The following is a 14,773-nucleotide window of genomic DNA, read 5'->3' on the forward strand; positions in this document are numbered from 1 at the left end:
CCCCACCTGGCATGTCTCCGCGACCAGTAGTGGGTCCCACAGTTTGAGAAACGCTGGGCTACGCAGTCTGGCTACACCCAGAAAGTGAAATAAAAGAGTTGACTGTTTCCATGGATACACATCAAGATGGCGTTCCTTCAATGGGACCGTGAAGACGTCGGAAAATGGATAGAGTCCCTAGGATATTCACATTACACGGTATGATGCAGCTAAAAACATCTAATGTGTTTAGGGAGAAAAGAATCGTCGCTGTGTTTAACTCACGTATAGCCTACTTAGCTGGTAGCATACACTTTTTTATCAGCCGAATAGCTGAGGCTACTCTGCTAATCCGCTGGTGTAACTTCTTGAAAAGCGTGACGGCTTGAGTTTTGAAGAAGTTTGAGATAGGCCTACATAGAAGAGGTATTTCACAAAACCTAGCCTAGATTGCCTAAGCATTTCTAAATCAAGTTGTTGAATACTTTAGTGGTAGGTACACTATGAAACGTAACGTAGGCCTACTAGATTTGCCTTAAATTACCCCTGAAAACTAGCCTGACCTGAAAACACACCAAACCAATGAATTTGAATAAGGGGCTCTCAATTTGTAAAATGCTCTTAACTTTACCTTACATTTAATCTTACATTTAAGGTGTCAAGGCAGATGTTTCCATGTGTTGTGATAAGGGGTAATTAAGAACAATTTAGGCCTAAGTATATCTGAATTAATTTGATTTTAAAGTTAGTGTTAATTCAGGGATTCCTTGATTAAGGGAAGGGGGCTCTACTGAAAAACTACTTAATCATAGAATGATTTTAAGGTCAAAAGCACTCTTTGGTCAAAAGAATCTTTGGTCAAAAATTATGTATTTATAAGGGGTAAAATTAAGGGCTTTTGTTTTGTAGTGTTAGTCTTTCTTACATTTGTGTATGTTCTTCTAGGCATGTTTCATAGAGAATGGCATCACTGGCAGAAAGCTCATTCACATAAATTGTCGTAATTTGCCCAAATTAGGCATCACCGACTTTGAAGATATGAAGGTAAGAACAAATCAATTCGCCTTATAGACCTCTCCGGAATAAGTCCCGCCTCCGTAACTTCCGTATCCATCCAACTTCCAGGCGTCGAATGTCTATGGGAAATAACATGCCATTTCGAAATGTCATACCGGTAAAACATCTGTAGGTGGCGAAGTAGAAAAAAATGGTGGGCTGATTGGCCTACACACTTCTGCCATCTAGTTTCCACTGCGTTTTTTGATTGTCGGTGCCGTTAAAGTAGAAATATATCAGTAAGAAGCACTAAGCTAACGCACGCTTCAGACGCCGCGACTCCCCCAGTCAAGGTTGCATAGCAACGGCAATGTTTCATAGTTTGTCGTTACCGAAATGGAGTTTGTGACACCAGAGCCTGTCTACGGAGGTGGCACTAACCCTGCGTGAAATCATCATGTTTGATAGGTTGTTAATACATTCTGAAAACGTTACTGTTCTGATTAAGGTCATGCAAAATAAAGCTATCGACTTAATACGATTCAGCCTCTGATTTCTAGTCTGCTTATCATTATCTGTTATTCGTGAAAAAAAATCTCATCTCGTCATGTCTTTAGTGCTTTGGTCGGCAATTTCTTTCTTTTTCAAATATCTCAATAACAGCCAACAAACTCGCACAGTCAAACCAAAGTTAAGTCATGTTGAAAAGAGACTGAACCTTGCAAACGATTTACATTTATAGACCACTGAAACCACGCATGAATCACACGTAAAAATGACCATCACGTTAGGTTGTGACTGGGTTGTGAGCAAGATCTAACGCCCTCCCCCGCCCGCGTACATATCGGAACTAGCTCCCGGTTAGCATTAATAATCGTTTACTACTTAAACGGCACCGACAATCAAAAAATCCAGTGGAAACTAGATGGCAGAAGTGTGTAGGCCAATCGGCCCACCAGCTTTTTCTACTTTGTCACCTACAGAGTTTGACAGGTACGATCTTTCGAAACGCCATGTTATTTCCCATAGACATTTGACAACCGGAAGTTGGATGGATACGGAAGTTACGGAGGCGAGACTTATTCTGGAGAGGTCTATTCACCTGGCGGCCAGAACGAGGCTAACTGTACGTACACACCGCCGCCGACTTGAGCTTCCAAAGAAGCTCTGGTCGTCCTGTCAAGGACGCTTGTCAAAAAAGTCCAGGGAAGCTTTGGACGCTTTGGCCGCTCTGACGTGACAGCATTTTACGTTCGATCATGTTCTATCTTAATACTTCCGTCTATTCGATTGGTTGCTGGTCGTTGGTCGCTGAACCGCATCATAGCTCATTACCATAAAGTTGACTGACTTTCAACTTTCTGCTTTGACGCTCAAGTCGCTCAAGACGCCGAAAACGCGATGCCAACGGATTTGACGCTTCTGGCAGCTGAGAGAAGCTGGCTTCCATTGAAAATGAATGACTTCCTGACTCTTTGGAAGCTCAAGTCGGCGGCGGTGTGTACGTACAGTAAAGCGTACACTTGCCATTACAACTCAGGTAATGCACTCCGTTTGCAAACTGCTATTTGCTGACATTTAACAAAATAACAACAACAAATTTATTGACTATGAAAATAATTAGTTATAGCCCTACATGGAAGTATGCAAACGCTATGCATGTTATAAAGAACAATGTGTCCATATGTGAACAGGTAGAACTTAACACATAGACCCATCATAAACTGTAAATAGAGACTTAAATAGCAAAAATCTAGATTTTATTAACAATATATCAATTGTAAACTAATCAAGGATGTGGCAAGACAGAAGTGAAGGGAATTGTACAGTTTGCAGATTCACCAAGTCAACATTTTAAAGTAACTGTGGTGAATAATTACTTAATATTAATCTTAGACTGGCAAACTTCAGGAAAAACTCAGGAATCAAGTTTATTCTGTTACAAGCAGAGAGGGTACAAAAAATGGTCTATGGTCTACTGTATGTAGGCCTAGCCCAGGCCTGGAAGGCCTAGGTTGGCCTGTAGCCAACTTCTCCTCTCTTCCGTTCTACATCTTAGTCTAAGTCCAAGTCTAAATCCAAATTTGACAAACATTGCAGTTTAGTTACTTTTAAATGCTTTAAACAAAGAAGAAAATGGCGCCAAAACAAGCCCACATGATTGGTTCTCCAGTTGGCATCAGACACACCTACTCACACCCACTTCACACCTATCTGAATAGCATGAGGAGAGATATCTTATATATCAGAAATATCACTTATAGAATGTTCCAAACTTTCTCACAATCGAATCATTACAATCCTTGTACTGAGACTATCACAATGATACCGAACATGAATACATTTACATTTCATGACACATGACACAACCGGTAATGCGTTGGGCAGCTTTCACCACCCTCTGCAGTGCTTTTCGGTCATGTTGATGAGGATCCTCTTGATGGTGCAGCGGTAGAAGTTCACCAGGATCTGAGGAGACAGATGGACCTTCTTTAGTCTCCTCAGAAAGAAGAATGTGGACACTCTGAAGCTGGTGACATGTTCCACCTCAGTCCCGTTGTTAAAAATGGGGATGTGTGTGCTAGCTTTAGACTTCCTGAAGTCCACAATAAGCTCTTTGGTCTTACTGGTGTTGAGAGCCAGGTTTTTGTCAGTGCACCCCGATGTTTAGTGCTGGACCTCCTCCCTGTAGGCCGTCTCATCGTTGTTGCTGATGAGACCAATCACAGTAGTGTCGTCTGCAAACTTGACGTGTTAGAGCCATGTACATGTGTGCAGACATAAGTGAAGAGGGAGTAAAGGAGAGGGCTCAGCACACATCCCTGTGGTACGCCAGTGTACAGGGTGATAGTTGAGGAGGTTTGATTATCTAACCTAACAGACTGAGGTCTGTTGATTAGGAAGTCCAGAATCCAGTTACAGAGGGAGGTAATGATGAGTTTGGTGATCAGTTTGGAGGGGATGATTTTGAATGCTGAACTAAAGTCAATAAACAGCATTCTCACATAGGTGTTGCTATTTGCAATTGTTGCTATTAGTGGGACAGGGCAGAGTGAAGTGCCGTAGAGATGGCATCCTCTGTGCTCCTGTTCTGACGGAAGGCAAATTGGAAGGGGTCCAGTGAGGGTGGTAAGCAGAGATGGGCCAGGAGCAGCCTCTCGAACCACTTCATGATGATGGGGGTGAGTGCAACTGGATTGAAGGCTTGTTGCAGTGTTTTGGCACCGGCACGATGGAGGTGGTTTTAAAGCATGCGGGGACAGCTGCCTGGGCTAGTGACAGATTAAATATGTCAGTCCAAACCTCAGTCAGCTACAGCACAGCTACACAGCATAGGCCCTGAGTACGCGTCTGGGGATACCATAAGGACCAGCAGCCTTACCTGCTTTAGTCCTGCTCAGTGCCGCACACACATCGGTGGTGGAGAGTGTGAGGGGCTGGTGATCTGCAGAGACCACAGCCTTGATGGCCACCTCCTTGTCCCTATCAAAGCGGCCATAGAAGTGGTTTTGCTCATCAGGCAAGGAGGTGTCGGTGACGGGGGGTGTTGGTTAGGGGCAGCCGTGGCCTACTGGTTAGCGCTTCGGACTTCAGGTAACCGGAGGGTTGCCGGTTCGAACCCCGACCAGTAGGAATGGCTGAAGTGCCCTTGAGCAAGGCGCCTAACCCCTCACTGCGGATTAGTGTGTGCTTCACCTCACTGTGTGTTCACTGTGTACTGAGTGTGTTTCACTAATTCACAGATTGGGATAAATGCAGAGACCAAATTTCCCTCACAGGATCAAAAGAGTATATATACTTATACTTACTTATACTTAGTAGTGTCACTTGATGACAGAAATGTACATGTTTCTCAACCAATGCGCAAGCTCATGAGGATTTCCATAAGTGGACTGTAAGGACTGAAACTAGATGTACCGCAGAGCGGTACAAAATATGACCGCCGCCCAGTCCTGTACATTCTCTCCACAAAAAAAATCACACTTGTCAATTTGTCTCCATCTCCTACTCCATCACCTACTCTTGCAACTTTTGTGTATGTAAATTAGTGTATGTGTGTGTGTGTGTGTGTTTTCGCTTGTGAGTGTGTGTGTGTGTGGGGGTAATGGTGTGTGTGTGTGTGTGTTCGCTTGTTAGTAGGGGTAATGGGGTGTGTGTGCGTGTTTCTGCTTGCCTGCATGTGTGGGTTTTTATGTGTTGTGTGGGTGTTTGTGTGTGTGTGTGGGTAGTGCTGGGCGGTATACCGGTTCACACCGTATACCGGTGTATATTTTCGTTATGATATGAATTTTTAATATACCACCAACATATGAGTGTTTTTGCGTGTGTTCATGTCATGAGTGTGTGTGTGTGCATGCGTGCGTAGTGTACAGTCACTAAATGTACACATATAGTAATTTATTGTATGGTACCCCATGAACGGAATTCCACGAAACTTGGCATGCATTCAGAGGGTGTCATAATGATCCTACACTTCAAATTCTGTGCAGTTTTGAACCTGCCAGCCAAAGATACCTGCGATTACAATGCCTCGTTTTTGCTTTTTAATTTTTAACTAGATGGCGCTATACATCAAATGAGTGGATATGGGATGGGTTGACATGGCCCCTGGAGGCCAACATACAGAAAAATATTGGTCATCCTAGGCCCTACGGTTCTCGAGCTATTCACAGAAAACTATCCGGCCATTTACAGGCCAGTTGGTGTACAGTCACTAAATGTGCACAAAACTTGGCATGCATTCAGAGGGTGTCATAATGATCCTACACCTCCAATGTTGTGCTGTTTTGTTTTACTGAAGAAGAAGAAAAAAGTTACGCTGTACGGCGGTCATAATTAAAACGCCACTAAACACAGACCGACCCGATCCACCATGGTAGGCTCCTTCAGTGATATCGGATTTTAACATATGTAGTGTAAGCCAGTCAGACACATTCAGGGTACTGGAATCTGTATTTTAAGTTATATGCAACTGAATTGTATATTAAGTATGTTAATATTATAACAGCGGGACTAAACTCCTCTTTGAAAACATCTTTATGCTGATTGAGAGCACCTTCTTTCTTGGATGATGTGTTTAGACACTCACTCCAAGTTTTAGTTTCTCACCAAACATGCAAACTAACAAATGCCATTTTTGATAATTATTTGACACATATTTTATGTTACTAAAATAGTTGTTCTACAGTCTCAATGTGGAAAAGATGTTTTTAAATATATCTTTACCTACCAAATCAAGCACTAAACAAAGGCTGTCTTCAACTGCTCACAGAAAGGTAAGCTTCTCTTTCTGGAATTAAGATTCTGATATGGGAGTGGTTATGAGTGTGTGTGTGTGTGTGTGTGTGTGTGTGTGTGATAGATAGTTAGCCAGTTCTGAGTCTGGCACATCTCTGATCTTATTTTGGTATGTTTTTATATTTTGGCAATATTTTTGAGGTGGTAAAAAGCCTCACTTTCATGTGGCTGTTGAAATTTAGATCACTGTCAATTAATACACCAAGATTATTAACAGTATCCTTTGCTTTCAACCATTTTGTATCAAGGAGAGTGGCAACCCTAAGTCTTTCCTCCTTTTCACTTTAATTACTTCAGTTTTTTCTTTGTTCAGCCGAAGAAAATTTTGAGACATCCAGGTGTTGATTTGTTCTATACACTGACAAAGATTCAAGAGGACCATAGTCGTTTGGCGACAGAGCTAAGTAAATTTGTGTGTCATCTGCACAGCTATGCTATGATAATCAAATTATTTTGGATGATTTGTCCAAGTGGGAGCATATAGAGGTTGAATAATAGTGGCCCCAAGATCGACCCCTGGGGAACACCACAGGTCAAGGACGTTAGTGTTGAGGTACAGTTTCCTTAACCTTAATGACAGCTGTTTCAGAGCTGTGATTTGCCCGAAAACCAGACTGAAAGAATATACCCATCAAAATACCCATTTAATGTTAGGAAGGTGGTTAGTTCATTAAAGACTACTTATTCAATAATTTTGCCAATAAAAGGTAGATTGGATATGGGCCTGTAATTGTTTAGCATGGAGGCATTCAGGTTATTCTTCTTGAGAAGTGTCAGTTATCATCAACTATGCCTCTAGCCTACTATATTAAACCACCACTTACCTAGCAACCAATTTAGCAACCATTGAAATTAAGCATCTATGTCAGTTTCTATAGCAACCAACATGATTATACTAGCAAACCACTGTAGTAACTCCTTTATTTCTGATAGTAGCTACCATGGACACCCTAGCAACAACCTAGCAACGACTTCAAGTACCCTAGCAACAGCCTAGCAACCACATTCACAGTTAAAACCTAGCAACCAACATCATTAACCTAGCAACCACCATAACTACTCTAGCAACAGTCAGTTGTCATCAACTTTGACTCCCGTCAACTGTTTCCTCTGCCCACAACTGTTTCAAAGTAAAACTCCTCACTACAATAATTCCATTTTAAATAATTTAACCATTTAAACTATCCAACTATTTAACTGTTCAGCCTTTCAAACTGTCAGTTGTCATCAACTATGACTCCCGCCAACTGTTTCCTCTGCCCACAACTTCAACTTCAAAATAATTCCTCAATACAATAATTCACAATAAAATAATTTAACTATTTAAACTACTCAACTATTTAACTGTTCGGCCATTCCAACTGTCAGCTGTCATCAATTATGGCTCCACGCCAGCTTTTTTCTCTATCTGACCTCCATCTTTTTACTTAGATTATATTTTAGACAATATTCAACAATATTTCATTCAGCAGCCATTTTTGCATTTTCATGCACTCGTAATTCCCTGGAATTACATTTTCTAGTTCTTATTCATTTTCTTCTATGTATTTGTGCGTTTAATTCAGCTTCAACCATTTGATGTAAAATGTCCCCATAGTTCAAATGGCATGCTACTTAGAATCCTATAGGTCTTACTTAGGTGACTTCAGCTATGAATTTTTCAACTTTGTAACTTTTATACTTTTTAAACTATTAATTAAAAACGATTAAAAATGTCCCCATAGACTTAACATAGGCGATTATGGCATCACCATAGGGCACTTAGAATCCTATGCCAAGTGTTCCGGCCAGAGCCATATGGTTCCGGCCACCTCCAGCAACTGTCTGTCTCAGGCTTTAAGCATACAATCTGGCTCTCTTAAGACTACAGATTCTGTTCAACTGTTTCCTCTGCCCACAACTGTTTCAAAATAAAAGTCTCCACTACAATAATTCCCCATTAAATAATTTAACCATTTTAACTATCCAACTATTTAACTGTTTAACTATTCCAACTGTCAGTTATCATCAACTATGTCTCTAGCCTACTATATTGAACCACCACCTACCTAGCAACCAATTTAGCAACCATTGACATTAAGCATCTATGTCAGTTTCCATAGCAACCAAGATGATTATACTAGCAAACCACTGTAGTAACTCCTTTATTTCTGATAGTAGCCACCACGGACACCCTAGCAACAACCTAGCAACGACTTCAAGTACCCTAGCAACAGCCTAGCAACCACATTCCATTAAAACCGAGCAACCAACATCATTAACCTAGCAACCAGCATAGCAACCACCATAACTACTCTAGCAACAGTCAGTTGTCATCAACTATGACTCCCGTCAACTGTTTCCTCTGCCCAAAGCTGTTTCAAAATAAAAGTCCTCACTACAATAATTCCCTATGAAATATTTGAACCATTTAAACTATCCAACTATTTAACTGTTCAGTCAATCCAAATGTCGTCATCAGCTATGACTCCCGCCTATAGAGTGGTGAAGTCCCGCCCCTTCTACTTCCGGTCCATGGGACCTATCTTTCAAAAAATTATGAACGGGAGTTAATGGAGAGATAACAATTATTTTTTGGTCCAGTTTGAATTGTGCCACAAATTTCACATATGATGTGTGTGAATTTAAAAGATAATTTTTCACGTCAAGAAAGTACTGTTGTTCGATAGACTTCAAAAGTTATGTTGGTTTTGTGCTTAATCCACTCAGTGGACTACATCTCTCGTCTCGAAGCGATGTACGTCACCAACGTAATGAAACGATAAGAGCTGTTATGCTAGTTAACGGTTGCATCTTGCTGCCTGCTATGTCACTTAACAGTATGTAATGTACAGTCGTGGACGAATACAACTTACCTGATGTGTTTAATCATCTGACTCATGGTATTTTCTTCGGCAAGGAAAGCCCAGTTAAGACCTGTTGCTGGTATGCTTGCACAATCTAGTGTGGCTGTGAATGAGCTAACGTCACTAGCGCGACTGATGGGTTTGTAGTCGTTGGAATTACGATCTTTCACAATGTTGTAATTCAATAGTTACGAAACAAACTGCAAATGTCTTTACATGAAAATTTGTCTTTAAAATTGACAAACATCATATGGGTAATTCAAGGCACAAGTCAACCGGGACCAGAAAATAATTTCTTTTTCGCCATAGACTGCCGTTCAAATTTTTTTGAAAGGCAAACGGAAGGGGCGGGACTTCACCACTCAATTGTGTCCTCTGCCCACAACTGTTTGGCAGCCTGGGCTTTTCAGTCAACTAGTGTGATTAACTCCCAATCTACATTCAACTTTTAAACTGTCTACTTTTAAACTATTAACTTTTATTAAGCTGTGCAACCACCATGTCTGTCCTAGCGTCATTTTCATGCACTCGTAATTCCCTGGAATTACATTATCTAGTTTTATATACAATGCTGGCAATGCTGAAAACAATTAACATCCTTATTTATCTTACTTACATTGAGTTGACTGTGTGGCTTAATCCACAGATGTGGTGGAGCACTGTTTCGTTATGGTTTGCTAAGGAGTAACCCTTTGCTTTAAAATAGTGGAGATCTGGGACGAGACAATTTAATCTAATTTAACATAATTACAGAAAACTTAATCAAGATTGAAAGGCATTTTACTGTGTATCGGTGTTGTGTTAATCCCACATATGTCATTTGACTGTGCTTTTCAACTCATCACTATAAAATCCCATAAAACCGGACAAATATCAAGGCTCCTAATACATTTCTATGGAGCCATAAGGTGAAATCAGAGCCCGTCTACGGAGAGCCTGGCCACTCCGTATTAAGTCCCATTGTACCGAATTTTGGTTGCAGTTCCACAAGAGTTCCACTGGGGGCGATCGCCATGAGTGCAGAATGAATGAGAGTCAATGGAGCTAGACGGCTAAATTTGTCTCTTTCACCTGATTGTCGTTGACAAATCTCAGATTTGATTTTAGTTTGTATAACTTCAACATGGGTTATAGGTCAAAAGTTGAATGAACGAGTACTTATGTCCTTTTGATTTCTTACAGGTTGGGTCGATGTTGCCCATAACACGCTAGCATTGTGCTAATGAATGACGTCATTGACACGTTTGAAAGGCTTTTTAGAACAATTAAGTGACTTTAAAAAATATAATACTCAACCAATTTTCTTTGCTTCCCCTTTCGAATACAATATTCAAATTACTTGAAAAAAAATTATATCCCGAGAAAATTGGATTTTGAGGGGTACAGCTCCATAGACCTCCATGCATTCTGCACTCGTGGACGAGTGCCCTCATGTGGAACCACAGAAGGAACTGCAACCAGTTCAGAAACCGGAAGTTTTCTGAGAGTGGCAGTTCTCCCCTTATTAGACATTCTCTGGTGAAGTTGACGGGCCATGTCTGCCTGCACCGAGCTACTGGACTGCCATTGGCTCATCTGCGTTCGATGGGCGGGGTTTTGCGAACGGTCAATTGTGAGGGGGGATTTGTTAACTTATTGATAGTTGAAAATAGAAGACGAATGTTCTACTGATGATGTTAGAAAAGAAAGACTGTCTTGCTTTGTATACTTTAGAGCAGTGGTCCCCAAACTTTTTCTTCTGAGGGCCAGCTCACTATGAATGGCTCTAAGAGAGGGCCAGAGACTTGGAGTATATCAGTAACCATAAATAGCTTAGAACTGTGAACAACAGCAATCTACCTTAGTTGAATATTCCATTACATTTAATCATAGGCTACTGCAATTTAATACCATTGTTAGCTGTGTTTATATTGCCATCATGCCATATCAGTGTAAAATGTAGCTCAAATGAAACAATACTAATAAAAAGACGTAAGCATTCCCAAAAGTATTAGCAGGGAGTCCCAAAAGTATATTTTATTCAAAATGTGTGAACTCTGAACTCTGTGTCTTTGCCTTCACAGCTCAAGTTGTGAACAAGCAATATCCTACAAATAATTTAAAGTTCTCAAACTATGAGAGGTTTATGAAGTGCTGGCAAAAACATCTGAAATGACCACTTTCACTCACCTGATGAGAACTTTGTGAATTGTGAATTTGAATGAACATTTGAACGAGTGAATAAAAAATAGAAATCATTATCCCAGAAATAAGACTTGAATAGAAGTTTATTAGTTATTAACAATTAATTGATAAACTTTTAGAATACTTTGAGCGCTGATGCAGTCAGCATTGGCCTCTTACATTGTTTGCAGGTAGGCCTACATTTCATTCTGTTTTCGATGGCAAACGCGAAACAGCGCCAAAACAACCACCAGTGGACAAAAAGAGTATTACATGTGTACAGTTAAGACTCGCCATAGAGAATGAATGGGGGAAATTACGGAGGTTATAGTTTGACTATGTCGTACTCATCGTCAAACATAGTTTGGGGACCACTGCTTTAGAGTTATGTGTGAGGAGCACCTGTTTATGTATTTCATAGTGGATCTGAAGTATGTATTACGCCATTGTATTTCGATCTTCATACACTCTTTTTAGGGACTGTTCGTTATTTATAAACGGACGAGGGATTTTGAGCGCTTCAAAAAGTTGCATGACCCTCCCCTGCCTGCAAGAAAATGTTAAACGACCCTCTAATAGCATTTTCAATAAAGACATGACCCTCCCCGGCCAATTGTCGATACCTTCCGCCCACGTTAATAAGTGCTATGAGAACACATCGACTTAGGCTACCATTCTATAATCAACCTCTGCTTTCTGATCTTACACATCACACTTCACCAAGATGGAGGCCATTTCAGTAGATTTACTCACTAACATTGTTGTGGAAACACAAGCATGGAAACTAAATGCACACTTCCTGCAACTGCATTAGCCTACTTGAAAGAAGTTACTCCTCTAGTAGTATTCACGTGAAATAAAACAATAAAACATTGAGACCATTCAACAAAGCACACTGGGACAAATTCAACACATGAACTTGTTGCTATGGACTCGTCTCTAGGCTTCCTCTAGGCTGCCGAAGCTGAAAATTATCCAAAACTCAATTTCTCAGACGAGCGTCAATTTGGGAGCTTGCACTCCTTCCTTCTCAAATGACTTGAAAAGGCCGTTTGCACAATTTCACAAATAATCACAGGGACCGAAAAATACCTAACATGCCAACTTTTTCCGGGTTTATCATTTTAGCTTTTCCCCGCTGTCTTGCCGTTTTAATATTTTCCCGTAGAATAGGCCTATCCCTATTACTGTAATACTCTCATAACATTAGTCCTGCATTCTGGCCTGTCTCTGTGTTGTCCTGTTGATACCCCTTGCCCTTCCAGTGAAACAGATGTATTCAAATCATCGTTTTGCTTGCTTGAATGCGAACTCAGAGTGATAACCTAGGCCTATTTAAGTTAACGACGTGGTTGTCGTGAGAGCACGATTCATTGGCGCTTGCACTGTTCGGCCCGTGAGGGCTATGTCTACATCGCACTCTGCCAGGCTACTCAGCTACTGAGTAGACAAAGAATTCCCCTGTATATTCACTCCAAGTTGGCCTACCATAACTTACCAACTCTACACTGTAGACCATAAACTGGCTATTTATATGACCAATGTATTTGTTCAACTTTATGAAGCAGAATTACGCACTGCTACTTGGAACAAATTGCACTTGTTGCTGGTTACCACAATAAATAGGGCCTACTATATATTTTTTTGCAAACAACAAAAACAGAAAGGATGGAGTCGGCAAAGCTAGAGATGGGCAGGAACAGGGTCAATTGGTAGAAATGCTTGTCAAAACGTTAGAAGCTGGATGTGTGGATGAATGAAGCACAAGTATGCTTTATGTTAAGCATGCTGTTTAAAGTGAGGCTACACGGTAAACTACAAGTAAACCAAAGTTAAATTTAGCTTTTTTAGGGCTGGATAAAGTTGACCAAATTTGACCAAAATGTTAGGCGTGAATAAAGTAGGCTACTTTGTTGCTCCAACCCTTCCAACGTTAATGGGGACGAATGTTGACATTTTCCGTATTTTGCGTGAGAAACCCGGGAAATCTCCCTTATTTTCATTGTTCAATGTTGACAGAGCTATGGAAAGAAAGAGAACGTTATATGGCGACAGAAATCAACAATCAAACAAGCCACTTTGATTTTTTGCTGTTTTCATTAATACAAAAGATGGGTGACCCCCCCCTCTTAGACAAAAAAAAAGTTAGGTGACCCTCCCCTCAACAAAGAATAAAAAGACATGACCCTCCCCTTAGGAGTTTTTTCTTAGGAGAGACTCTCCTAAACGCGCATCTTGTCTGTGATTTGCTGGAACAGTTTATGTTTTAATGTAGTAGTAGTAGCACAGTTTGCTTGATCTAACCATGTTTCAGTTAAAAGTAAAAAAAAATGCCATGCGGGCCATGCGCTTCTTTTGTGCTAAAGGTCTTGGGCTACTAAAAAACTGCAAGGCTACTGGCAGCAGTCCTTCCATTCTTTTTTTTAATGCATTTAATTGACAAGATAGTGGAGAATGACAGGAAGTGAGAGTTGGGGTGGGATCCGGAAAGGACCACGGGGCGAGAATCGAACCCGGGTCACCGGCTCACGGTGCAGGTGCCCCAGCCAGTTGCGCCACGGCTGGGGCCTCCATTCTTGCAGGAAACAGTATGTGCTTGGGTGGGAATGGTGATAGGTATACAGGTGCTAAAGGTGCTATGGAGGATTATTGTAGTGCTGTGTCTCGTCATTAGAAAGTCTCTGGCTTAAGCCTCGGATTCCCTGGTCTATGAGCGAGCACCTTAATTAGACATCAGCCCCTCTCACATGCTGCTAAATCAAGTCAATTGCAGACGGGTCTCCTGCTCTCCTTCACTCTTAATTGGATAACGAGGACTCTGTGTGCTGTGTGTGTCACCCCCTGCAGGCCATCGCGGCACACGTGCGTGAGCTCCTGGGTGTCTCGGAGCCGGTGTGGAACCGCAGCCTGGCGGACTACCCGCGGGACGACATGGGCCTGTTCCTGGAGCGGAAGAGCCAGACGGGGGAGCTAGCCGACGCACTTACCCTCACCCAGTTCCTCAAGGAGAGGCAGCCATGCTAACCAACACACATTAAAACCACCAGTGCTGAGAGGAATGAGTGGAGAGTGTCTCTGACAGACTCACAGCAGATAGGACCTCCTCTTGTGGTCTTAGTTGCATTTCATGATCTGTGATTTAGCAGACACTCTTATCCATAGCACATTACAGTGAACTAATTACAGGGCCAGTCTCCCTGGACCAACTTGGGGTTAAGTGCGTTTCCCAAGGGCGCAGTGGTGGTAGGCCCGGGGATCGGACTTGTAACCTCCTGGTGTTCTATTTGGACGGCCAGTTCCTTAACCACTAGACTAGACCATCCTCTTTGAGAAGAGGGAAGTGTTTTGAATAGCAGACGTGGTCCAGGGCATTGAGGAGGAGAGGGGAGTGGAGTAGACCCGTGGTGTGAGTTGAAGCGCTGCTTTAAAAATAGCTGTGGTCCATGGGATGGCCTGTGCGGGTCTTTTAATTTCACATAGATTAGACACAT

The 14,773-nt window shown here is 41.6% G+C and overlaps 1 protein-coding gene across 2 annotated transcripts; it reads left to right on the forward strand.

The window, feature by feature from the left end:
• The first annotated feature begins 25 nt into the window (after positions 1-25).
• On the forward strand, positions 26-14,337 carry LOC125298743 (sterile alpha motif domain-containing protein 15-like). 2 transcript variants are annotated; one of them, XM_048249543.1, is made up of 3 exons: positions 77-198; positions 925-1,023; positions 14,130-14,337. In XM_048249543.1, the coding sequence occupies exons 1-3, from the start codon at positions 127-129 to the stop codon at positions 14,304-14,306; spliced, it is 348 nt and encodes a 115-aa protein (XP_048105500.1). In that variant the 5' UTR covers positions 77-126; the 3' UTR covers positions 14,307-14,337. The 2 variants fall into 2 exon arrangements, with proteins under 2 accessions (XP_048105501.1, XP_048105500.1); XM_048249544.1 differs by lacking the exon at positions 925-1,023 and having other exon boundaries at positions 26-198.
• The last annotated feature ends 436 nt before the right edge of the window (positions 14,338-14,773 follow it).

The sequence above is a fragment of the Alosa alosa genome, chromosome 8, assembly GCF_017589495.1.
Source record: "Alosa alosa isolate M-15738 ecotype Scorff River chromosome 8, AALO_Geno_1.1, whole genome shotgun sequence".
NCBI classification, from domain to species: Eukaryota; Metazoa; Chordata; class Actinopteri; order Clupeiformes; family Clupeidae; genus Alosa; species Alosa alosa.

Excerpts from the sequence above, each read along its gene's own strand:
- LOC125298743 (XM_048249543.1), top strand. The coding sequence starts at position 127 with ATGGCGTTCCTTCAATGGGACCGTGAAGACGTCGGAAAATGGATAGAG. Across the intron at positions 199-924 it reads TAGGATATTCACATTACACG|GCATGTTTCATAGAGAATGG; the intron begins GTATGATGCAGC and ends ATGTTCTTCTAG. Across the intron at positions 1,024-14,129 it reads CCGACTTTGAAGATATGAAG|GCCATCGCGGCACACGTGCG; the intron begins GTAAGAACAAAT and ends CACCCCCTGCAG.